Below are 25,545 nucleotides of genomic sequence, written 5' to 3' on the forward strand. Positions count from 1 at the left end.
CACCGGCACATATTCAGATGTTTAAGGTCGAAAAGATTCTAAACAACCTAAGTGGGTGTGGATTTAGGAGGTAAATTGATGACAAACTGAAAAAACAGATTATGTAGGGTATCCAGAGTGATCTCCACAGACAGTTTAGGTGAGGCCAAAGGTGAAGGTGCATTGGCGTTCAATCACACCATTGGGGGGGCTGTCTGAGTCAAAGTGAACTTCATGGAACAACACAACATTTGAATACAAATAATGAGGAAAAATAGTCTAAAATTTGTTGCAATTTCCTGTGAAAATCCAGAAAACCAGTTTTTTTGGATAGGTAGAAAAAACTGGAACGTTTTCATGGAGCACATCAGGTTTGTGTTTACAGATTTAAAAATGAAGCGTACAAAAACGAAAGAACACTGTCCATACTGTTAAACGTGGAGGAGGATTGGACATGGTCTGGGCCAGACTGCTGCAGGGGCTGCACGGTGGTGCAGCGGTTAGCACTCTCACCTCAGAGCAACGAGGCATTGGTTTTAATACCGACTGGGACCTTTCTGTGTGGAGTGTGCATGTTCTCGTGGAGCATGCGTGGGTTTTCTCTGGGCACTCCAGCTTCCTCTCACGGTTCAAAGACATGCTAATAGGTTAATTGGTGACTAACTAGTCCCCAGGTGTGCATGTGTGTGGCAGTACGTTGCTCTGCAATGGTTGACTCCAGCAGCTCTATGACCCCAAAAGGAACTGAAGATAGATGGATGGATGGTTTGCTGTACGAGGTGAATTGTCAGACATTTGAAAGCTTGGTTTCAGTCATGTGTCTTACAACATTATTATAACCCCCTATGATGCTGAAAGAAAATGTCCTTCAAACAGAGACAAGTAAGAAGTAGAGCAGAATATTTGTTGATAATTCTAGAGGTCTCAGTTTCAGAAATTGCTTGATTGCATCAAAAAGTCGAGCAACTGAAAATCAATTCAAGTCTTTGTTTTTTGACCTAGGCATAACATTTTTTTTTTAGAAATGTTACTTTGCTCAGTTTCAAGTTATGAAAGTGACCAGCAGCAGAGGGGTCATCAAATGTATTCCTGTTTGTGTTCATCTTGAACTATAACACGATTAGTTCAGTCTTTGCTTTTTTTTGATCTAGTTTATTTTTAGACATTTTTCCTTTTACTTTTCTAACCCTATATTTGTATCATATTTGATACACACATTTCTGAGAACCCCTATCTCACTATTATGATCCAAACTTGGTTTAAATTATAAACTGGTCCCTATTTTCTGTCCTGTAGTTCATCATCATTCCAGTAGAGGCAGTAGAAGCACTTATCCTGCTCATTTCAAAATGGCTGCTTCCGTGAAATCTCACAAACCTCTTTGGCGGAAACTTTTGCTAATTTTCAAAACATTTTAGTGCGAACAACAACAAATTATTGGGGCTACCATAATATAAAACAAATAAATGAATCGTAATATAAAGTTGCAAAAGAAAGAAGTCAAAATCTGACAAGAATAAAAGTCATTTCATGATTTAAAAACGTGTCACTTTACAATGAAAAAGCTTTAAGACAAAAATAAAGATTTAATTTTATAAAAATGTAGTTGTACATTTACAAAAAAGTAAAACACATTCAGTGAGATTTTTGGGCATAAATTTACAACTTTAATCTCATAAATAATTGAGTTTTTTTTCTCACAATTTTACAACTTTATTCTCACAAATGTGCTTATTTTTCTTCTTTTATGGTGGTTCTAAGAGAATAGTTAATCAATTGTTATTCATTTTTTTAAGTGACTACTTGTTGTATTGAAAGAATGCAAAATTTGTTGATAATTAACTCTCTAGCTGCACCATGTTAAAACAAAATGAGTGTTTCAAATTTGGTAAATAAGAAGTTTTTTTTTTTCCCCCTGAACACTCACGTCAATATTTTCATCTTAAGATAACATTGTTGCTAGCAAAAATTAACAGAATCACCCAACCTATCATAATTAATACTTTCTGTAGCCTATCAGAAAAAAATGATGATACATTTTTTTGTGAATTTCATGAACGGGTTTAAAAAAACAGGAATTCGTAAAGAACGACATTTTCTGTTAATTCTTTGATGCAGTGGGCTTTACAGGGTTAATCGTTTGAGCCGTCATTGCATTTTTGATTTATTTGGGACAGATTTGTGCGACTGCCAGATTGTCACTTTTGTTTTGCATGAGTCTCTCTGCTCTTTCTGGATAATTTTCTGGAGAATGATGCTGGCACGTCTGAACAGAGCTGCACTCTACAACATTTATGCAATCTCTATTAATCTGTCCTTTTGTCAGACAAATGTAGTTTGAACTTTTTTTAATAATGATCTCATGGCACTCATAGTGAGAATCTGAAAAACCAGTAAGTGGTCGTAAAGCTAGTTTTGTTTATGAAACTCAATTATCCAAACGTACGTATTTCCCCTGAAGAGATTTACATGTTGAAACAACTCTGTGACCGTACCCTTCTTTTTCCACTAAATTACATGTCATTCAACTTGATTTTCTAACTGGTTTTCCTTACTTTTTGACAGTTCCTAGTATTTAAGTAGACAGAGGAGTCCTTAAAACAGTAAAGATGTCATATCCACCTTAATTTTACAACAGCACAATATTGCAGAAATAAAAAAGTGCTGCTGATCAAATGATCCGGCCCTTTTTTCATTGACAGAATGAGAGTTTAACATTGAAGCTGGGGGGAAAGACAACAGAAAGGAAGTTAAAAGCGAAAGTGCTTCTGCCTGTTATTGTTGGGAGGAGTTAGTGTCCTTTTTAAATAACTTGTCCACAGAGAACGATCCCTTCAAACAAACAAAAAAAAATCAGTTCAGGACTAATCGTTCCAACGAGAGTTTGCTGACAGCGGAATTAAACCAAAAACAAACAAAAAACCCCAATGAAAGTCAAACTCATTGCGTTGATTTGTAAATTTCTAAATAAACTCAAAATAATCCTGAAAATAAAACCCACACAATGCAACTGTAAGGCATTTGAAAAGGTTTAAATAAAGTTTCTTCTAAGTGAAACTTGCATGAAGTTTGTTAAGGTTCTCCAGTTTTCTCTCACCATCATAAATCAAATTTGGGGGGCTGGCTGCAGGCTCTAAATGCCTCTTGGGTAATTGTGAGGTTGTGTTTATTTAGTTCATGTAAAACTGTGATGGCAACTTGTCCACTCTCTACTCTGCTTTCAACTTAAACAGCAAGGAGAGGCTCAGGCAACCGAGCTTTGTGATCCCAAAAACACAAAGCAGGTTCACATGACGGACATATGAAAAGAGAAAGACGGAGAAATGTCAAATAAAAAATTCTGCATTTTCAACTTACTTAGTAAAGATGTCTGAGTAGTCTACATTGTATGTTGTGGATTAAGTCAGTGTTTTGTAACTTTGTGGTTCTAAAAATGAAACCTTTCCTCCACTGTTATTGGTCTTTTGGAGAGACGACAACAAATCAGAACAACTGTCTTTTAAAGTAGAAACCTGAAAATCTGCTACCCTACAGCGAAGCACGGTGGTAGAAGGATAATGATTTGGGCTTGCTGAAACCTGAACACTTTGCAAAAAAAAAAAAGAATAACTAAGTCACCCAAAAAGAGAAATCAAGTCTTGAATTCAGCTTCTACAACAAAAATGTAAAGAATGATCCATCAATCTACCTTTGGTATCTGCTGCTTTCTCCTTTTGGGGTCACAGGGCTGCTAGATAAGGCAGGCGCCAGTCTGTTGCAGAAACACACTCTCACATACAACTAGAGACAGTTTAGAGATACCAGTTCACCTGTGAAGCCTGTTTTGGACTGTGGGAGGAAGTTGGAGCGCCTGGAGAAAACTTATAATGAGAATATGCAAACTTCACACAGGAAGGTCCCAGCAGGGACCTTTGAATCAAGCAAGTGCTAACCACTGCACCACTGTGTAGCCTGTAAAGAACCACTAAACATATAAGAGTACTGTGATCAGTCTGTGTTTCATTTAGTGAATTCCCTGTGAAGCTCATAAATAATAAGAAAAATCCAAAACAAGCTCAACAATTAGTGAGATTTCCATTAAAAGCCTCAGTGATGTTTAGAATATGTCTGATGCAGTAAAGTCAAACACCTGATGGCAGAAAGATTAGAATAAAATCCAAATTCATATTGTACAGAATAAATATGGACCGCTAAAGCCAGTAGTTGTTACATGTTTGCATTGAGTGGTGGGCAGGTGACAAATTTTCCCTTTATTTAGCCCCTCTCTCACAGGAAACCTGTAAATTCACAGGTTCAACTCTTCAAGAGGCAGCGGTTCCCAGCCTTCGCACGTAACGTCCCACACACAATGTGGCGCTTGAAGGGAGATTAGAGAGTCAAATCTGCAACCCCACAAAAGCATGTTAAAGTGACACGTGAAATGAGTAAATGAACACCCAAAAAATATGAAATAAACAAATTGTGATCAATTTGGGTTTTTATTTATCCCATCTTAGCAATTTAACAAAAAAAATATATATATATATTTTTTTACATTTATGGCGTTAACCCAAGATACATCGTCTAGCAGAACTTCCTTTCATAGTGCAAAAAAAGCAAAAAACAGAAATCCAAGCAACAACTCAAACAGTCAACGTCTATATTAGGATGTAGTTTTCAGGTTTTATCTGGTTTGAATGAAATATTATATTCACAGTTGAGTGGAAGCACTGAATAAAATCATCCTGCTCCTTTTCCTGTTTGGGTTATGGAGGTAGCTGGAGCCTATCCCAGGTTCTCCAGGGATAAAGTCAGTTTGCCAGTTCATTGTGGCACCACAGACACAGGACAATCAACCTATTAAAGACTTTTTTGGACTGTGGAATAAACAGGAAGATCATTCAAATTCCACACAGAGAGAACCTGGGTGGGTCTTTTTTCCTGGCTCATGCAGCCCCTTAAATAACATCCATTGACGTATATCCACGGGACAGCTATACCGACTCCAACCAACCACTGTTATTGGGATTCAAAACGGCGGTGCCAGCATTAGGAAGCAATAGGGATGACTTTGGTCTGATTTTGTGAGAGTCGGAGGTAAGGCCTTTTCGGTAGGTGACGTCAAGTCCTCGCTTTGTCCAGTGATAATATATATGTCTATGATAACATCCATGTAAAAAATGTCAGGATTTAATATACACATGGCCAAAACAACACTGTGCTCTACTAGCAAATATTAATGACACTAAAAGCTTTAATTTTGAAAGGAAAATTGGAACTTTCTTAACACAATAAAAGCGTACCAGTAGCTGATTCATCCACACACATTCTTGTTCTATATTATATTCAATAACTTTCATTAGTAAAATGCATGTACTATTTTGCTGAACACTGAGGAGTTTTGATTTGGAGCAGGAAAAGAAGAAGACTAAGACTAACTAAGATAATCAAGATCAGAACCAGGTTTTTCAAGAACCATGAACCTCAAAAACTATTCATTTAGTCCGAGGTTCTGGTTAGGATGAATTGAAGCTTAGGGTCGATAGAAAAGGTCAGAAAAAGTTTGTATTCAAGTTCAGAAGGGCAGAAAGGCTAGAAACTCTGGTTACAAGAGAGATGGGAAGCTGTATCCACTCTCTGTAGAGTGGTTGGCACGCTGGCGGACCAGATTGTTGATGAGAACGTGATAATGGATTCAGAGATGGTTGTGCAGAAGTTCTCCATTATCTCACAGGGAGGTGAAACTTTTTCAGTGACTGCAGTTCTGACAGACTCTGCTGTATTTATTTGCATTTTTCCCAATTTGGTAACAGCCTATGCCTTAAATTGAAGCTCGTCAACTTTACTTAATACCAATCACTGTCACAATCTGTCCTTGCTTTGATGAAATATAATTTGAGAGTCTTGTCTTCACCCTGTATCGAATCAAGTCACCACACATTTCTATTATTTTTTGAGCTACGAGGGTTTATTACACAAAAACCGAATGAAAATATTTACTGTCAGCTGTCTTAGTGCAGTAAAAAAACTGTAGGAGATTTTGTCATGCATCTCAAAAGCTTCTTGCACTTGATCATACGAAAGGGAAAGATTGAAAGTGAAAAAACAATTTTACACATCTGCAAAAAAGAAAAATAAAGTGCAGTTCTTAATGAACTAAAGATATGAAAAAAATTGAATTTGAATTTTATTTAAAAAAAGCTATTTTGTCGATAAAAACATTATTTTATTAAATTCAAGTTCTTGAATGTTTCTGCTGCAGATAATGAACCGTGTTATCTGTTTTGACAGGAGTCCTATCTACCTGATGCAAATCCTGGAAATTTCACTGTAATTCTACAAGACGTGGTAACATAAGAAATGCCAGGTTTGAATAAGTTGTTGTGCCTTTGGGCAAAAAATGAGTTTCTCAACAGAAAATGCACTTGTATTATCCTGGAGAACTACAACATCTAGAACTTTTTATATCTGCATTATAGATTTTGAGAAGAGATCATTTACTGCTTGAAAGCCTTTTTATTTTCCTTTTACAGCTGTAAGAAACCTGCTCTTGCAGGATAATCAGCAGAGATGAGAACCACTGTGGCACTAAAGGAAAACTTTCTGAACGGCAAATATCTGACAGCTTTTTCTGCCATTGATTTTTAAAAGACCCACTCCAATAAAAATCGTGCTCTGGGTTTTTAGCATTTACTTGTGGCATTTTTCTAAAGATTTTTTATCTTTATTCAAATAGTTGTGAATCAGAAGCAGGAAAAAAAAAGCAGAGCAGAGAGTTGGTGGGCCACAAACTCTCTGCTCTGCTCCATTCTGATGCATCCACTTGCAACAAATAGATCCATATACGTCTTTGTTTTTCTTTGTCTGAGCTGGATTTCTTTCACATTGCTCACCGTTTTTGTTGCACCGCTAATGTTAGTTGGGGTTGTGAGAGGCTATAAGCTAGCAGGAGAGAGTTTAAACAAAGGTATGATGGGAAATGAGGGCAAGCTTACTCCACCATAATGGTCCTGTTCACAACTTAGAGGCAAATTTCTGACGAACTACAGAAAATATGGCTAAAAACGGTTTAATCATAATTAAAAGACCACTGGGAACGTTTTCACTGTGAAGATCATTAAAAGATTATCTGAGTCGGAATTTTGGTAGAGGAAGCCTCCACACTAAAAAAGCCAGGTTCTCCCCCTAAATATTGATCACCAGCCTGGTTACATGGTCTCCCATCCAAAATTAGCCAACTTGGTTGTAGTGATCACACTTCCTCCACTGGCAAGTGTAACCTAATACAACAAGTATTCAATGGGATTGTGGTTCAGACAACTGTCATCCAAATTCATTTAGTTCTTCCCAGATAAGTGCTAAATTCAGCTTTAACTCATTTTCATCAATTTGTTGCTGAGAGTGAACAGTTAAATCATAATGATTGATATAATCCATTTAAGTCTAGATTATTCCAATAAGGCCACGTGGTGTTGACGGTGTTCTAACTAAAACTTTTACAGGTATAAGTTATCAAAAGCAGTAAGCCGACAGTGGAGAGTCAAACTGTTGAGGTCCAAAAGCGCAGGAGAAACATCTTTCATTGAAAAAAATACGTTTTGTACTGAAACAGTGAAATAGACAACAAAGAGAAAAAACAGGAAAAAAAAAAGTGCTCATCAAAGGCTTAGGGATCCTGACTGGTCCATGATACAGCAGGTTTTTCCAAGGCTGGAGCTCAGTCTCAGAAGGTGGAGACTGAATATCACGGTGGCCAGACTATCATCTTGGTTTCTTTATCTCTCAAGCTATAGTTGCTTCTGTCTCTGCTCTCTGCTGCCTTTTGTAAGTTTGAGCCAGTGACCTTACCTTTCTGTTTCTAATTTGAGCCCATCCAATCTTTCTGTTTTTTCACTGCTGCTGTAAACGGGAAACCACTGATTTAAAATAAAAGCCGGCATGGATCATTCCATTTTATCTAACTTAATCTGGAGAAATTTCTGTAAGTGCTAATTAACTATTTTAGACGGGCAGAGTTCACAGTGGTATTTAATCTTGCTTGGAGCATTGTCTGGACATTTATTGCACTGTCATAGCATGAGTCAAGGCTCGTTTTTTTTCCATAGAAAACTTTTTGCGTGCAGCTGGAGAAGGTCAAGTCCTTCCTTCACATGAGTCCAGTTCTGTATTTGCCCCCCTTTGATTCTAAGGAAGCATACATGTTGTGCATCCCTTTTATGCAGGTGACAGTTACATTTAGAAATAATGAGTTTTTTTTTTAGTTATTTTTGACAAAGTGCTTTGAGGACATAAGGAAGTGGCCACTTCTTAACTTCCACTTTTTTATTGACAAAAAGCCAAAGAGAAAATTGTTGGTAACCCTCTGTCAATGAAAGAAATCTCCAAAGTATTCAGAAAAAATAACTTAAAGGAAGTAAAAGTAATGAAAAATATATTATTTTCACATTTTTTTGAGGCATTATCAATTCTGTCTTGCTTAGTTTTTCAAAATGATTCTGTTGGACAAAAAAATCAATTAGCTTCCGTATTTACTAAAAGGAAATTATGTTATTCCTGTATTCTAGAATACAAAACAGTAGGAGCTCATCAACTCCTTTATTTAAAGTCATCTTTTACATTTTTGTTGTTTTAATACTGCCAAATCCTTGTTACAAGCTTAATGTTTTGGTTTCATTTCATGTGTTTTCTAATTTTTTTTTAGCCTTTCTCTAATGTTTTTAAAATTGTATTTGCATAAAAAGCACCACACAAATATAGCTGCCTGGTACTGTTGTTTAAGTATTCCAGTAAAAAAAAAATGTTTTAAAAAAGTACATCTTTAAAAGTGGGTTTAAAATAACTAATTTTGCCTAAAACATTATTTTTAATTTGTGCTTTTCTACAAAATAATTTTTAACAGCGTTCTCTACTAACATGAACACAAATGAAGCAACATATAAGGAGAGGTGGGCAGAATATGACAGTAACGTTACTAACAAATACTTTTAGAAGTACAAAGTATAAATAATGCTCAGCATAATATTAAAAAAAATATATATTAACTGGTGAATAACGTAGTTAATATATTCCAAATGAAGAGGATTCTTACTTATTACTTTTCGTATTATTACAATAATTCTTTAATGAGTACAATCTTTTAAAATATGAATAATTAGATTAATGTTACTGATTAATATACATGATTTGTCTGTGAATATTTTGAAATTTGATCACATCAATGATATTAATGATCCTTTATAACTTGAATCTGTTATTGTTGAGTATAAATATTCGATATTAAGTCCTGAACCGGATATTGATAATTCATGTAGAGAAAATGGTGTGGTCGAGCCGGGGTGGGTTTATATAAGTTCACTTCCTCCCACTCCCTTTCAAGTGATCTAGATGTAATTCAAAGTGATGTGTTTTTTTTCGTGTATTATTCCTGGTTGCTTGAAATAAACCATTTGATTAATTCGTTCAAAACACAAAATCTCTCTTATATACCAAAAAATGTATTTTTTTTTATAGCTGTCTCCTATTTTGGAGTAAATAATTTTGCACCATTTACCAAGCTGCTTTATATCTCTGAAACTTCAATACTTGTCTATAGCCCAAACATATTGATGTTTGGTGTATTGATTATTTGGGGTGTAACGATTAATCGACTTAATTGATTAATCAATCAACCAGCTTGATCTTTCTGAGGCAAAATTGAATCGATCTGACCTATACTATTAAAAAAAATGTCCAAATGAAATAAATAAATTGTATAGATTTGAAAAATGCAATTTGGATTGAGGCATAGTATAGTATGTTAATTTTACTGTAATATAAAAACAACCATCGCAGTAGAAATCACACATGTGATGGCAGCAAAAATTGATCAAGCCATAATTACAGTCCAATGTGTGGAATCACTTTGAATTTGAAAAGACTTGACCATACATTGTACAACGTTGTAAAAATGACCCCTTTGTATTATTTTGATGTGGAAAAACAACAGTGTGCTAAAAGGTTAATTGATCTGCTATTTATTGTTGTTTACTTGTTTGTTTGCACACATATTTAATTAACATTTCATTATGTTGCAAGAAATACAAGGAATCTGGAAAACTTCACCTGCACTGTTCAATATTCATATCTCTGAGTCACTGGTTGAAAATTTGGCTAAAGATGTCCTGGATGCATTTTAAGTCAGAGAATCGGATCGTTCAAAATGAATCAATATTGACTATGAATCGTCAACCACAATTATGGGATACAAATTATGATTCATATCGAATTGTTAAAGCTATGATTACTCCTCTTGAACCCAGGTGTTTATCTCTGAGTCACACTGGTTGAATTTTTGGCTAAAGATGTCTTAGATTGATATCAGGCCAGAGAATTGGATTGTTCAGAATGAATCAATATTGACTATGAATTGTATCATCAATCACTAATTTTATCAATCAAATTGCTAAATGAATTGTTACACCCCCATTGACTATGGTTGTAACTTTTCTGCCTATGGTCACGTGAAGGACATATTTTAGAACACACTGTACTCAACATGAAGGTGGAGGTCTTTGAAGCTCTGTTTAATTGCTCGCCCAGCTGAGGTGGAGTAACGACGGCTTCACACTCTGAAGGGCTGCGCGCGCACCTACAGTATAGTTTAGCATAGTAGTGTTTTTGTATATGCGCGCGCGCGCGCCTCAGAGAGAGTTAGCTACTCTGGTGTGGTGAGAATAGGGAAGCAGACGCTCGGCGCGTGGACCCGCCGGAAGACAGAAGCTGCTTTAGCGCGAGCCGGACCGCCAGAAACACCTGCAGCCCGAACCGCACCAGGACAGCCAGCTGGGCGGAGAGCGGGAAGAGGAGGAGGAGGAGGAGGAGGAGGGAGGAGGAGAGGATAGGAGAGGAGGCGGCACCCGCAGCGCTCGTCCTCCGCCGCCTTCGTCTCTACCTCCCAGTCTCGGTTCTCCTCACCCTCACTACCTCTCTCTCGGACCGTTTCCTCGTTAAGATGGCTGACCCCAACAGCGACGGAGAGGCACCAGAGAGCGCGCGCGGCTTCGCCCGCCAGGGAGCCCTCCGCCAAAAGAACGTGCACGAGGTGAAGAACCACAAGTTCATCGCGCGCTTCTTCAAGCAGCCCACCTTCTGCAGCCACTGCACGGACTTCATCTGGTGAGTGGAAGGACACAGGTGATCCACTTGCTGCCGGCCTGCCCGCACACCCCCCTCCGGTGTCATTAATGCACCATTCTCCCCGGTCGTCTATGCGACAGCACCGGGGGCCTGTCTGCAGCTGCAGAGGAGCCGCCGTTGTTTACCGCATCGACCCCGACTCTTACCTCTGAAACTGCTATAAAACAGGAGGCCCTGCTGCTTCTACTGTTGCAGCTGCTGCATTTTTTTGTACTGAATTCCCCAAATTTCTGACCGCTGTCTTCTGTCCACAGGGGCTTTGGAAAGCAGGGATTCCAGTGCCAAGGTAAGAACAGTGGCTCATTCACAAATTCCTGCAGTGCATATGGCTGTGTTGGTGTGTGCCTCCTTCTCTGGGCTGCAGGGCTGCACTCTGTTGCAGCACACTGACCTGTTGGCTCTCCTGTCTCGCTGGTGTGTTTGTTGGCAGCCAGTTGTCAAAGCCAAGCAGGCTCTTGCTAACACTGACTAATGAGAGTGGCAGCACTTCTTAAGAGGACCAGGAGACAGATGTACCAGATCTGCAACCACACATGTGTGGTCAAGGAGGGACTGTAGAGGGGGGATTTCGATTTTTCTCCTCTAATGTTCATCCTGACATCTTGATTGGAGCTGTAAAATGGTGGGTTTGTGTGGAGGTGGGTGGTAATGTGTGAGTGTGTGTTGCTCTGCATTGGTGGGTGGTTTTGTCTAGACAAGAGTGTCTGTACAACATGGTTTCAAACCCTTGTGCAACACGGGGACACGCGTTGACAGCGCACGCACCCCCTGCAAGGTTCTACTCCCAAGTTATCACTTCCTCTTCTGCCTTGGTTCATCTCAGGCACCCAGCCGGACACATCTGGCCCCAGCCGTGTGACCGGGATCGCCACGGGAAGAACTGTGGTTTCCATCTTACTGATACTGAAACAAAAATTCCGTAATTGTGGAAGTTTAGGAGCTGTAAAAAGCTGAAGTCCTCTCGTCTCTGCAGGCCGCAGATTTTAGTCAACTGTTGGTACAGGAAATGCATTTAGAGCAGAAAAAAACCTTAACACTTTGTGTATGAGTAGCTGTGCAAAGCTCTCTGGACTATAGTGAGCTACCCTGACAGTATGCACATGCGGTGAAGGGACAGATCGGGTTTCCTGGCAAGTTTCCGCTAGTTAACTGACTACAGATCAGCTTTAAACAGGTAGAAATTATCCCAAGTAAAATAACACGCAGTGTGTGAGCATGCAGATTGAGAATTTTTTCCAAATCATTTCCAAGGAAGCAATTTTTCTGGCAGCAGATTCAGACAAAAATCCTGCAGAATCCAGCCTGGATATTGTACAGACTTGCCTTTCACACATGTATGAGGTAGCAGGATATTGGATAGATTCCAGAGCGGCAGCTTGACAAACCACACTGTAGGCAGGACATGACAAAATAATGCTGTGGAAATCAGTGTTTTGTTTGCAAATTAAAGATAGTGGCAATTACTAGCTTGGTTCTGAGTTCATCTGGATTTATGAGCAGAGTTGTGACTACGTCGACACAACTGAGATGTGTCTTCTTCAGGTTCTTTGTGTTTTTGTCTGATTTGTTAGAATTTAAGTGATTTATGAGCTCAGGTGGTGTAGGAAGTTCAGGATCTGTTCAAGGTTCTGTGATGGATGAGAAGTAAAAAGGGCATCATCTACACATAAATGCAGATCGTTGTTCTATCTGAAGGAATGACTGAAGGAAATAGATTAAGATCTTCTGGTACAGCTTAAGGAGCAAAAGTTCACAGGCTTGTTCTTATTCTGAAGTGCTTTTAGGTTGTTACACTTTTACCTTTGGTACCATTTTTTTGCCTAAAAAAATAATCAAATCCTCTTAGTGATGAACTGACAGTCTGGTTCTGTTTATCCTATTATGTGTTTGATAGGATTAAAATCATCTATGAAGCTCATTTACACTCTTAACTTGATGAGCTATGAAGCAAAACGTGTTTTAAAGTGTTACGTCTTCTTCAAACCGAAAGTTTAAAAAGCTCCATACCATCATTCCACCACCACCGGACTTCATAAAGAGCACCTTACAGTCATCTGTCAAACCCTGACAGATTGGGTGACTCACTGTTTCATCAATCCACAGAATGTTTTCACTGCCTCACAGTGTTGTGGGTTTTTGAGACCGCTGTGGCCTTTCCTTGTAACTGGAGTTTGCCACACCAGGCTGCTGCATCATGCAAACCCATTTCATGAAACTCCCACCTCAGTTTTTATCCTTCCAGGACAGATTTTGAGCTACAATATTAGCAGCTTTATGAATCATTTTGGGAATTTATTTTATCTTTCGTGTCACAACTTTGTTTTTTTTTTCAAAATGTAGCTTTTGAACACAAAGACAGAGAACGTTAGTAAGTTACTACTCTTCTGTCCATATTGTTGAATGTGCTTATGATTCTTTAAAGGGAAAACAGTCAATTATTTGGAAAATAAGTCAATTAATGAATACACGCTTTTGATGTTCTTAACTTCAGGTTTTGTGGAATAGGAAGTATAAAGGCTTATTGTGTTTTCTGCCTTTTTAAGGTTACTTTGTTGTAAGGGTAAATAAATGTTCAGTTTTTCATAGAAACAGCTGAAAATTTCCTTTAATGCTAACTTTCACATTTGTTTATTTTTAGTCATATGATGTGGGAGTCATAGATTTCTAAATATAATTCATATAGACAGAAAACTTCCCTGTATTGTCATTTTAGCTTTTAGCAGCATCTTTTACCTTACAGTGAAAACAAAAAAAAAACCCAGTCTCTTCTTGTTATGAGATGTTCTCCTTTGCATGCTGATGTTTTTACTTTGAATAATAGCATGTGCTGCTCAACAAGCGACGTGCATGAAGTGGGACACCAAAACGAAGAGCTGCATAGCTGCCACTCAGGTGGAATGGGAGGTGCATGGTCCCTTTTCGATTCTGAGGAATGTCAGCCACCCTGTGCAGACTTGTTTTCTCAAGAGGGACTAAAAATGTGTTTGAGAAAACAGCCCAGTATGTGACAAGGGCGTCTGCTCTGTGTTTGTGGGCGTGCTTGGAGACCTGCTCAGCAGGTATCCAGAGATGCCTTTTCTTACTATTAGTGTCTCTTTTTTAAAAATTCTAGTTCGCATGTTTGTGCCTGCAGACGGCACTGACAACAAACGGAGGAACTAACTATTGTTTCCTGTTGAAGAGAGATTTGAATTTTTAATCTGTGTGAACTGACTGGCTTAAAGTCTAAAGTCTGTCAGTGCATGCCCCATTAATTCAGCTTTACAGTAAGAAATGACAGGAGGGGTATCGGGACCTTTAAATAGACGCAGCTTAACTGAAATTAATCATAGCTAACGTCATTATTTAGATCTTAGCTGGCAAGACGGGTCATTCGTTTAGTCTTTGAGTCAAAGAAGTGCCCTGTCTTTCACCTGATGGCTGCTAAGATAGGCTCCTGTAGATAAATCAGGTATTTAGAAAGAAGAGAAATCAAGTATAAAGGTGAGTGTCAGGTGTGAAGGGGCCTGGCTTTAAAGGCGTTAGCTCAGACAGCTGAGACCTTTTGACAGCAGAGCGATTTGTTGTTGTGTTTAGATGGTTTTGCATAGTTGATACCAGTTTCATGCTCGACTCTGGCTGATGGAACTGATAGCTTTGTTCAAACCTACTAAGGGCAAAGCTACTGCCTGTCTGTAAATAGTGTTTTGTCACCACATCTGCACCAGTAAAATATCCGTGATGCAGCAATCTGACTGTACAAAGAATGTAGAATGACATCTGCTGCCTAGAGATGAGAGGTTTTGGGTTTAGTCCCCCCCCCCCCGATCATACCAGAAAGGACATCACACTGTGAACTGCAGTCTTTTTAGCTGATGTCTTTGGGATCTGTATTTTGGAGCTCTGGCAGATAGAGACTAATATCCTTGTGGAGACAGTCACCCAAAGTTGCACATGTACAGCTTAGGCCCTGCAGTGCTCCTGACAGGTACTCACCCAATTAGATGTCCTTGCTTTAGTCCTTGTTCTGGTTCCATCTTGGAGTTTATGTGTTTTTAATGGCTTTTGCCTCGAGTAGGGAAGTCTGTTAGGAGGCTTATCTGGAGACAGGGGCAGAAACAAACATCCTGCCCTTTTACCCATTTTCCTTGGACAAATGAAATTAAAAAATGGTATTCATAATACAGAAAATACGGAGTATTGAGAATGTGCCCATAAAAAGTACAACACAGATTTTAGGATTTAACTTTTTAGAGTACATGATAGTGCGGATTTGTTTATTTTTCTGCAAACCTAAAGCCTGCAAGTCCACAAAACGGTTGCCTAGGTGATAAAGCTGAAGTCAGACCAGACCTGCAACCTCTCAGGGCTCACAGGTTAGACTGAGGTCTGAATAGAGGTCGCCGATAGTCCAGGTGGTACAAAATAAATGGGAGTAAGTAAAATTTCCTGATGAGGACAGCTGTGGAAATGTGTGCGTGGCATGAAATGAGATTTAAAAAGTTCCAGGAATGTGAGCTTAGATAAATAATCGGTTTCCATCGTGTGGGCGTGACAGAGCGGCTATATTTGAGGCTCAGGTGAGCAGGCAAATTTCTGAGCCATCTTCCCTTGGTTTTAGAAAATGTTTTTTAGCAATTGATTATCTGGTACCAGGATTATTGATGAATTTGTTTCTCAATTTATCCTTATTAATGGTAATAAAAGCCGTCCCTGGGGCTGGATATGTGCCTCTGTTACATGAAATTCCACCCTTCTTGACCATGTTCGCTCCTTATCATTAAAGAACAGGTTTGGTTGGGCTGTGCTGTTTTAAGTCTGTTGAGCTGAATGTTTTAGTTGTCGTCGTGTGGCTTATTTTTACATGTGTGATGACATTGAGGGTGGAACAAAAGACAAACAAATCTAGTCCTGCTGAAAGTTGAGTCGGTTCAAAAGAAACTCAGTCTCTGCAACTGATGTGTAAAAACTGTGAAATTGAGCAAAGCTGGCTGCAAAATGTCTAAAAAAATCATCATCTCAGCTTTTGGTCACTACACACATGAGGTGGTGACACGTGTTGAGGTCCTGTGAGCAGTGCTCTTTAAGTGGTTCTTGTGGCCACAATTATGGCCAGAAAGCATCCCAAGAAAACAAATGTCATGGCCTGGAGGGCAGCCGTCCCCGCTGGTCGAAGGGAAAGATCCTCCTCCTCCTTCCCTCTTGCAATAAACGTCAGAGACCTGGCTGTGCTTTTTGGCCGTTTCTGCTTCCCTTTTTTTGTGTGCTATTATGCGGAGTGTTAGCAGAGGGAAAAAAAGGTCAAAGTGGTCCTTCTTTAAACCATAAAATCCTCTTCACTTGAAATGTTCACTGTGGTAAATTTGGGACCCAGTATCTGAGTGCTGTGGATGGTGTTTTTACAGACTGCATGTCTTTAGAGGAGAGCATGCATGACTCAACCAACTCCTTGTGTTTGTGCACAAACACTCTAGAAACAGATCAAGTTTTTTAGCATTACCATTGCTTTACCTATGTGTTCTGGCCTGCATATACTTAGAAAGATTTGAGATTTTCTATCAAGGGTTAAAAATAATATCTGAAAAACATCCCTGGATTCAAACGCTGGAAAAGTAAACATGTGCATCAAATACCTCAATGTGTGTTTATTTGAACTTTAATATTTAAATTTAAGATCTTCAGGTGTTCGGATCTGCTTTGTCTATATGCTAAAATAAATCTAAAAACAAAAGATTTAGCTTCCTACTCAAACTTCAAAAACAAATTAAAGGTAGGTTTGATATGCATCTTACATGTATCCCTGCATGTAAACAAGATCTCCAGTGGACAAGTATGTGTTTTACAGCAGTGTTCTCCAATCCCCTGAGCTGCAGACCAGTACCGGTCCAGTTGATATGGGGGAAATCAATTTCAATCTGATTCTTAAGGAAGTTTTATTTTCTGAAAACTATTTGAATCTCTCCACCACATCGGACTCATTCTTGACGCCTGTCAAGTCGCTCAGTCTCGTGTTGAAAACATATCCACTACTTTCTTTAAGTAGCTGCCTGGACCGCTAAATTGAAACCCTCAAGCTAGATAGGTTAGCAAAAAACTAACAGATTTGTAAGGTTTGTTAATTCATATAGAAGTGGGGAAACAGAAGACTCTTTAACTTTAAAGAAAAAAGAAATCTGGGTTTAACATACAAAAAACGTTATTCCAAATATGGATTTATTACAACAGTTGTTCCCACAGCCCATAATAATGTAGAGTATACAGCAACTGGCTGTTTAATGTTACTAGAATGCTGCTAAAAAAGTTGCTCAAATGATGGATTTGCGTTTATGATTGTATTTAGAAAGTTCCAATTTTAGTGACTAATAGTCTCTTTGTATTTACTCATCGAACCTTAGTCGGAACTTCAAAGTTGAAAGACACTGGAGTTGGCATCTAATTTTATTTATTTAATTATTAGTTTTTAAGCTTCCACTTTGGCGGTTATGCGTTATGGGGTAAAATTATATCCCATTTTATTGGTTCCAAAAATAAATGTAGTGCACAAATAATGTTTAAACCAACTGCAGATTTTTAAATAGTTGTTCAACTTTCGGGATATCCCTTCACGGGTCAGTGCGGCTGATTTGCTCAGGTAACTTGGGAGAGACTTTCATGCTGGATGTCCTTCCGGACACAATCTAGTATTTTATCTGGGCTAGGGACCAGCACAAGAAGACCCAGATTTAGGCTCCCCTGTGGTTTCATTGTTCTGCAATAGATCACTTTGGGAATTGAACCCTAGTCTCTGGAGTGCTAGTATTGCACTTTACCAATGGCACTATCCAGCCATTGAATTGTACATCTTTTCTAAAAGAATGAAGATAATTTAACCGTCCAAAGTTGAGGTAAACTGGAAGCTAAAGAAAGCACAAAAGAGCAAATGCTGAGATGTTGCTTCTACTTAGTACATCAATTATTATTGGTGAGAAATGGCTGCAAAATCAGGGCTTAGTTTTTATTAAAAAAAAAAAAAGTTTGTAGTTTTAGTGTGGAATTTATTAATTCAGTCACTATTATTTTGGGAGCATCTTCTTGGTGATGTACAAAAGACGAAAAGGTTTTAATTTTATCCAAATGACATCCATTGCAAAAGGTGATCTTTGATGTTTAGCTTATCTTTCAAATAAATCTAAATCAAAAATCTTTTGCTGTTATTTTACAACATTTTCTTTTAAGACATTTTATTTGCTGCAGTAGTTCATCAGAAATTTTTGGTTTTGGGTGGGACTTTTGGCACAGAAGTAACCCAATGCCTTTGTTTGCACTCTCTCCCGCTAGTTTACAGCTCCTTACAACCACAGGCTCACATTTGCATAGCAAAAAAAAAAAAAAAAAGGCGAGCAATATCAGAGCTATCCAGTTGTGCAGTTTTGTGCCAGATGTCAGCTCGGATGGGTAAAATGAAGACGTACATTACTCTATTTATCCGCAGGTGGACACATCATGTGAAGCAAAGCAGTTGCTGTCAGATTTTTTTGTCAAACCGTAGGATTTTATCTGCTCCTGATCCAACACAATATAAAAAAAGATATAGTCAAACACAGTTTTAGTTCCAAATTATTTTTATGCATGTTCTCCATCATGAGAAAAAGTGAGGTTACTAAGAGGGTTTCTTCTGCCTATCACTGTTATTTTTTTTTTGTAAAAGGTTGCCATTTTCTAGAAACAATTGTGTTTTGTTGATCTGCTTTGCTGTGCTGCTCTGTCTTCTGTTTTTATTACACTACTGTGCAAAACTTCCTGTAGGAAATGCACCATTAGTATCTCTAATGAGACTTGCTTTGATGAGGTCTGATTGATTTAATCTACATACCGTTGTAGCCCTATCTCAGTGTAATTACAGACACAATTTCAGGGATACAGAGTGTTTGGTACAAAATCTGCTGATTTTTCTGCATGATGAGCTGTAATTCACTTGGTGGCCAGTGCACAACAAATGAGTCATGGCTTTCTTGAAGCATAAAGTTAATCCAAAACGTGTAAAACTGAGCAGCTGAAGCTTTTAGTCCATTGGATTAGCAGAGCTGTTGTTCTGTTGGATGCAGACCGATGGCACTTTGCAGCTGGAACAGAGAGACGCCTTTTTAGGAGGGAGGATGAGAGGGTTTAGTGGAGCCCAAAAATCCTTCAAACAGCTGTATATGCCAGGTTCACTTTAAAACAGTTGTTTGTTCTCAGTTATGCTTGTCAGAAGTAATGTAGATGCAAATACACAATCCAAATTCTTCCCTTCTCCCTACCTAAATTTAGCCCTCCAAACAGAGTCATGGAAAAATAGTGTCTCTGAATTCAGACATCACTTCCATTCGATTATGTCACCAATAGTCACCAGTCAGCTACACTAGCGGAGCTTCCAGCACTCAGATATACATAACAGCGGCTTTAAAAAGGTCATGCTAAAACAAAAGTCATTACTTACATTCAAACGTAAACTTCTATGCTTTAGAGTGGACCCACGTGAAGAAAAGCGTTTCTACACAGTGGCACAGTGTGATGCAAAACCTCCTCATGACAGAGGGCTCTGTATTCTTCAACTTGTACGGTAGACCCTTAAAAACTATTTTGGACAACCCTAGCACTACAAATGGAGGGGTTCTTTTTTCTTCTTTTAGTTCTTTTTTTTATCTGTTTAAAGAACCACTCCTATTAAAATGGTGTTTTTGGTGTTTTCAACATGTTTTTGTAAAATATTTATCACGCTGAAGGACATATATAAGATTAAAACTGCGTTTCTAAGTATTTCCTTCTTTAAATCATGAAGGATCAGGAGCAGATTAAAAAAAACTGTTTAAAAAAGCTTTAAACAGCAATTGCCATGGGTGGGCCAAAGTTTCCCTGCTCCCCTCTAATTTTAAATCCTTTACCTGCAAGCAAAAAGATCCGTGTCCATCTTCATTTTCCTCATCTGAGCTGATCTCTGGCATAAAACTCTGATATTACTCGCCGTTTTTTTGCTACTTTTAGCTTGGGGTTGTGAGGGGCTGTAAGCTAGTGGGAGAGAGTGTAAACAAAGGCATGCTGGGATATCAATGTAGTGCTACCTCCGTGCCTACAGTTCCACCAACAACTAGGAACCGAATTTCTAATGAACTCCTGCTATGCTGCTGAAAATATGTCTTAAAAACGAAACAACCTGTATGAGTTTTGCTAAAACTGCATAATCATAAGTAAAAAAACACTGGGAATGATTTTGCAATAGATTAAATATAGTTGGAGTGGGACTTTAAGTGAAAACTTGAGGTTGAAAACTCCAAATCTGTTTATAAAAGGTGTTTTTTTTTGTTAAAGGAGAAGAAATTGTGTCCGATTTTGGTATGTCGAAGTTCTGAAATCACAGAAGGTGAATGCTTATCACATGAGCACTCCTTGGAAGTCGTATTTCTAGTTATTCAGGCCTGTTGAGGCTTGAATGATGATGATGAGTGTCTCCATCTGTGATGTGTGGGCTGATAATTATCCAAGATGGAGGAATTTCCCATCACTCCTGTTGAAAACTGTTGTTTGTTATCTGATTCTTGTTATTTTAGGTCCACTCCGATTTTTCCTTTCTTTTTTTCTCAATGCTGTCAGTCAGACAAAACTGGGGTTTTAGGGCTCTTCCAGGTTGCTAGGCAACAGAGCAAAGACCCCCTCACCAGGTCACCGGGCCTGTGTGCCAGTGGTGTGTGAGCGCGGGAGCACATGTATGAGCAAAGAGGCTTTGGAGTTCAACATGTGTTCCTCAGCATTTTGTGCCGCTCCACCTCTCTTTCCGTCTTTCTGACATGCCGCAGAAGCAGAAATGAATTTCCGCCCCCTCACTTTGCCACATAGCCAGCTGTGCTCCGGTCTTTCTCACTTACACGCACGCACGTACGCACGCACGTCCAGTTCTGTTTCTGTCAAGACTCTCAGTCCACTGATGTATTCTCAAGCATGCAAACCTGCACCCTTCCACTTCCTCTGGACTCTGAAGCTCTTTATTCCGACTGCCTTTAGTTTCTTAACCAATGAATCGATTGATAGTCCTACGATCCGACCAGATTAATCTTTCTGAGGCAAGTTGTTATTTGAAACAGCCTTAACCACTATTGTTTCGTAAGGAAAAAAAATTGATTATAATCGATCTTGGAATACCATTTGGATTGAGACATGGCAGGTTTTATTTTTTCTATAACGTAAAAACGATAAAGTGCCATCAAGGCGGACAACACAAATGTGATGGCAGCAGAAATGATCAAGCCATCATTACAGTCCACTTTGAATTTTGGAGACATGTGACCAAACAGTGTGGTATACTGTTGTTTTAGATCCTTTTAACGTGATGTCATACAAAATGTCGACATCGCCAACTGTGTGTAAAGTGACTTCCGGTTTACGGGTGTAGACCGGCAAAGTGGAGAACTGAGCGCTGTTCAACAGTCTTACGTAAATAATAAAAAGGTATCCTTATCAATTGTACCAAGAAATTGTACAATAAGTATTTTATAAATATTCTACCTAATTGTTCTTGTTTTCCTCTCTGATCGTTCATAACTTTTAACAAGTTGTGGATCGTTTCTCTCTAACAACCCAGTCAATCTTAGACAAAGGTTGCAAACACTTCATTGAATGCTACTTGTTTGATTATGAAGGTAACTAAGATTTTATTCTTCTAATTTATTCTAATGCTAGCTTTCCAAAAAAGGAATGAGACGTAGAGCTGCAGATGATCTTTTCTGCCCATTTAAAGTTGCTTAAATTTATATGTTCACAAAAATCACTGTAAACAGAGCAAAAGTAAGACTATTTCAGTCTAATTACTGTTGGATTGTTTTTTTACTGCAGTCAAGTGAGCCGCTGTTTGCTCAGCCGTCGATCTAACGGTGCTCCTCTTTGCTTTACTCATAACCGTGTCCAATCTGCAGGAAAATAAAGATACAAAGGGATAAATTAATTGGAAACTGTTGCCAAAAAATATGAAAGTGACTATTTGCACATCATTTTTTTAAATACGTACGACCAGTGCTGAACTTTTTCCTTATTTTGAAAGCTGAAAATACGTCGTTTAAAGACAGTGCCAGTTACTAACCATTCCTGTATTTTACAATTATCCCCTAAAATACCCCGTAATACAACAACAAAACTATGCCTTTGACGCAATTAAAATACATGGGAGCAATGCAGCAATGTGCATATTTCCTGCATGTATTACAACAGCATTTTCCATCATTTTTTGTCCTTGATCGCTCTTAAAATACATGCGAATAACATCAGTTGTAGTATGAAGTGTTAGAATAATATCAGCTCAATAGAACCTCCAATATTAGAGGATATCATAAATTTGTATTTTGATTTGTGAACCATCTAAGAGAGGAAACCGAGTACAGTTGGGTAGAACATTTATAAAATAAATATTGTACAATTTTGTGTTACAATTAGGTTACCTTTTATGATGTGTGTGTAAAATTGTGCTAAATGGCGTCCAGTTCTCCGCTTTGCCAGTTTATATCCGTAAACCATAAGTAGATTTACACATACACATTCGGCATTTTGTCTGACGTCACAGTGAGAAGGGTCCATCATGTTTGGTTTGTATTATTTTTGATGTGAAAAAACAACAACTTTATGAAACTAAAATGTGAAGAGATTCTGCATTAATTTTCATTTACCTGTTTGCTTGTACACATATTTCATTTACACTTGATCATCTTGTAAGAAATACAAGGAATCTGGAAAACTTCACCTGCACTGTTCAGTACCAGCCAGGTATTTATATCTCAGTCACAGTGGTTGAATTTTTAGCTGAAGATGTCCTGGATCAATCTTAGGTCAGTGAATCGGATTGAATTGTTCAAAATGAATCAATATCGACTGATTTGTATCAGTGACCACAAATTATGTTATGAATAAAGTTGTTAAAATGAATCGCTACACCCCTGGTTTCTAAAGATGCCCGTCTGCCCAAACTCTCTGTCCTCTTCCTGTTCTTCAGCCTTTGCAAGGAACAGTGGGAGACTTCACTCCTTTTCTTAGCCTGATCTAATTTAATCTCTCGCCTCTCTTTTCTCTTTTTTCCTCTTCCAGTCAGCCTCCTCTCAGCCTGTTGCCTCACTTGCATTGTTTATGACTACCTAAGCTCAGAGTTCAGGCATCTCTACTCAAAGCTGCTGCCATGTCTGCGTTACCCATTTGACATAAAATATGGCTAACCTGACCCCATCTCAGTCCTGCATAAATGAGCATACACATAAACACAAACACGAGCTCACCGTTACCTTACTTCACGAAAGCTGGTGGAAAGTGCCTGCAGTTGCCCTGGTGCCTCATGAAAGTGTAATGACAATGTGAATAATTAAGATTAAAGTAGAGTAATATCACACGGTGTGTGTTTGCACGTTGTCTTTTTTTTTTTTTTTTTTTTTTAGCAGCACAGACACATTGTCATGACAGACAGAAATGGGAACCTGTTGGGTTTTTAATTCCATTTTTACTTGAGATTGTCGGTCACTGTGAAGTGGAAACGGTGTAAATCAGCACTTTGCAACGTGTTTAGTCAGAACGAGGCTAAACCACAATCATGTTGCTGTCATGTGCTTCACTCGTCGGTCCTTTTAATTTCCAATGGAGGTCTAGTTTTATCTGCTTTCACTCTCAAGAAGCTGACAGGTGCAGGGTTTACAGTGGTGCACAGGCTGAGAAAAAAAACATCTTTTTTTAGTGAGTATTTTAAAGGCCCCTCACTTTGACTTTTTTTCTGCTTTTCTATTTTAGCTTCCTTCATTTGAAAGGCAAAGCATTTGGTCTTTAAAATATCATACAAAAATAAAAAGCATAAAATCTGAATGGTGAAAAAAACAAAAATCTCACATGGGAGGGATAATCTCATGTGCCACTAAAAAAACACATCTTGCAACAACATGCCAACCAGCCATTTTTCTTTTACTGATGCACATGCTCATAAATCATAAACGTCAGAGTTAGACCTGTACTACATTTATAAAAACAGTGGATTTTCTCAAAGAAACCTGTCCAGACTTTTACAGTTCACACATAATTATAAGCATGACACAGAATGTCATCCTTAACATCATTGTAAACTGACAAAAGAGGAAGGGAACAGCTTAAATGTCAAATAAAAAAGCAAGCAGTGGCCTTCAAGTCTCACCTAAACGCTCTGAAGTATTTGCTGCTGTTTCTACATTCCTGCTGCCTTTTGTTGGGTTGTGTCTGAGTAGCTGTGATAGCCACATGCCACGAGCATCAGAAAGTTCAGGTCTTCTAAGCATCTGTGAAACTGATACCGGTCCGTCTGTGAGAGACTCATGCTGGTTTATAACACTTGATATATTTGAGACGGCTTGACTGTCATCCATGTAGCCAGTGCACGTGTGTGTTAGAAAATAAACAAAGGACTGTCAGTTTTAAATTAATTAGAGCTATTTTCTTATATTTCATCTGACAGATGACTGTTCTGATGAAACCATAAGAATGCATTTAGTGATTAAGTGTAATGAGTCGGATTACTTTTTAGCAATATGGTCCCAAGATTGCAGAACACGAATGCAAAGCAAGCAGTTTCTAAAAACTGAATGATGAACCAATCAGAGTTTGAGGGAAAGAAACCCACAAAGTTCTTCATCATTCACTGTCATTGTTGCCTTGGTTACACACTGACACATTTTCTCACGCTTCTCCGCCATAGATCACGAACCTCTTTAGGTTTTTAGTCGTGCAGGAACTTTATCTTTACTGCAGTACAACACCCAGTCGAGAAGTATTTTCATTCTTTCAGCTTTATTTTGGAATTTCTAAAACTGGTTTACAGTCTATGTGAAAAATGGGATTTGAATTATTGTTTTAATTCACTAAAGAAAAAGAAGACTTCACTGCACATTTTTTTTCTCCTGCTGCTGTCAAATGAGTCCAACACAGTTTTGGACAGATGGCTCACAGACAGTCCAATTACCAGAGCTGCTTGTAAATTCCTTACTTTGTTGACTAAATAGCTCAAGATTTTACAGTTTTCTTCACCATTACACAGTACATGGACTACAGATTACTCCTATATTTAACATGAAATGTTGTTTTTTTTTTTGTAGAATTTTGTCAAAATAAAATATTTAGTCATTCACAGATTTGTTTATTAGCGTCATCAATACCAAGTGAGGATTTTGAGGTTTAACCAGCTTTTCTCTTCATTTTGTCAGTAAAAAAAAATGATGATTAGTCATCTACTAAACATGTTTTGAGATATAAATAACTTTTATTTTTTGTACTTATTTCACTGGGTGATGCCAAAAAGTATTGGCACTGAAATCACTCAGCATAAAGCCTGCTGCTTTTGAGGTTTCAGAGTTTCCGGTGTCAGCGTTGATGTTTCGGGGCGGAGCTAAGATGTGTCCCATCATGCATGGTTGCTTGTAAATGTATCAT

The 25,545-nt window shown here is 38.3% G+C and overlaps 2 protein-coding genes across 3 annotated transcripts in view; one reads left to right on the forward strand and one right to left on the reverse strand.

Annotated features, from left to right (window-relative positions):
• LOC112137354 (suppressor of cytokine signaling 1) overlaps positions 1-15,310 on the reverse strand; it is a 30,412-nt gene extending 15,102 nt beyond the window's left edge. The window contains exon 1 of the mRNA XM_036211985.1: positions 15,109-15,310. The gene's annotated coding sequence lies outside the window, so the exon portion shown is untranslated. The remainder of the gene's footprint in view (positions 1-15,108) is intronic.
• Positions 10,543-25,545, forward strand: part of LOC112137352 (protein kinase C beta type) — a 31,838-nt gene continuing 16,835 nt past the window's right edge. The window contains exons 1-2 of one of the 2 annotated variants that reach the window (XM_024259633.2): positions 10,543-11,112; positions 11,388-11,419. In XM_024259633.2, coding sequence (XP_024115401.1) covers positions 10,949-11,112; positions 11,388-11,419 — 196 coding nt within the window. In that variant the 5' untranslated portion in view covers positions 10,543-10,948. The remainder of the gene's footprint in view (positions 11,113-11,387; positions 11,420-25,545) is intronic. The other variant, XM_024259631.2, reaches the window with a different exon arrangement.

This window comes from Oryzias melastigma, linkage group LG1, assembly GCF_002922805.2.
Source record: "Oryzias melastigma strain HK-1 linkage group LG1, ASM292280v2, whole genome shotgun sequence".
In the NCBI taxonomy this organism is placed as follows: Eukaryota; Metazoa; Chordata; class Actinopteri; order Beloniformes; family Adrianichthyidae; genus Oryzias; species Oryzias melastigma.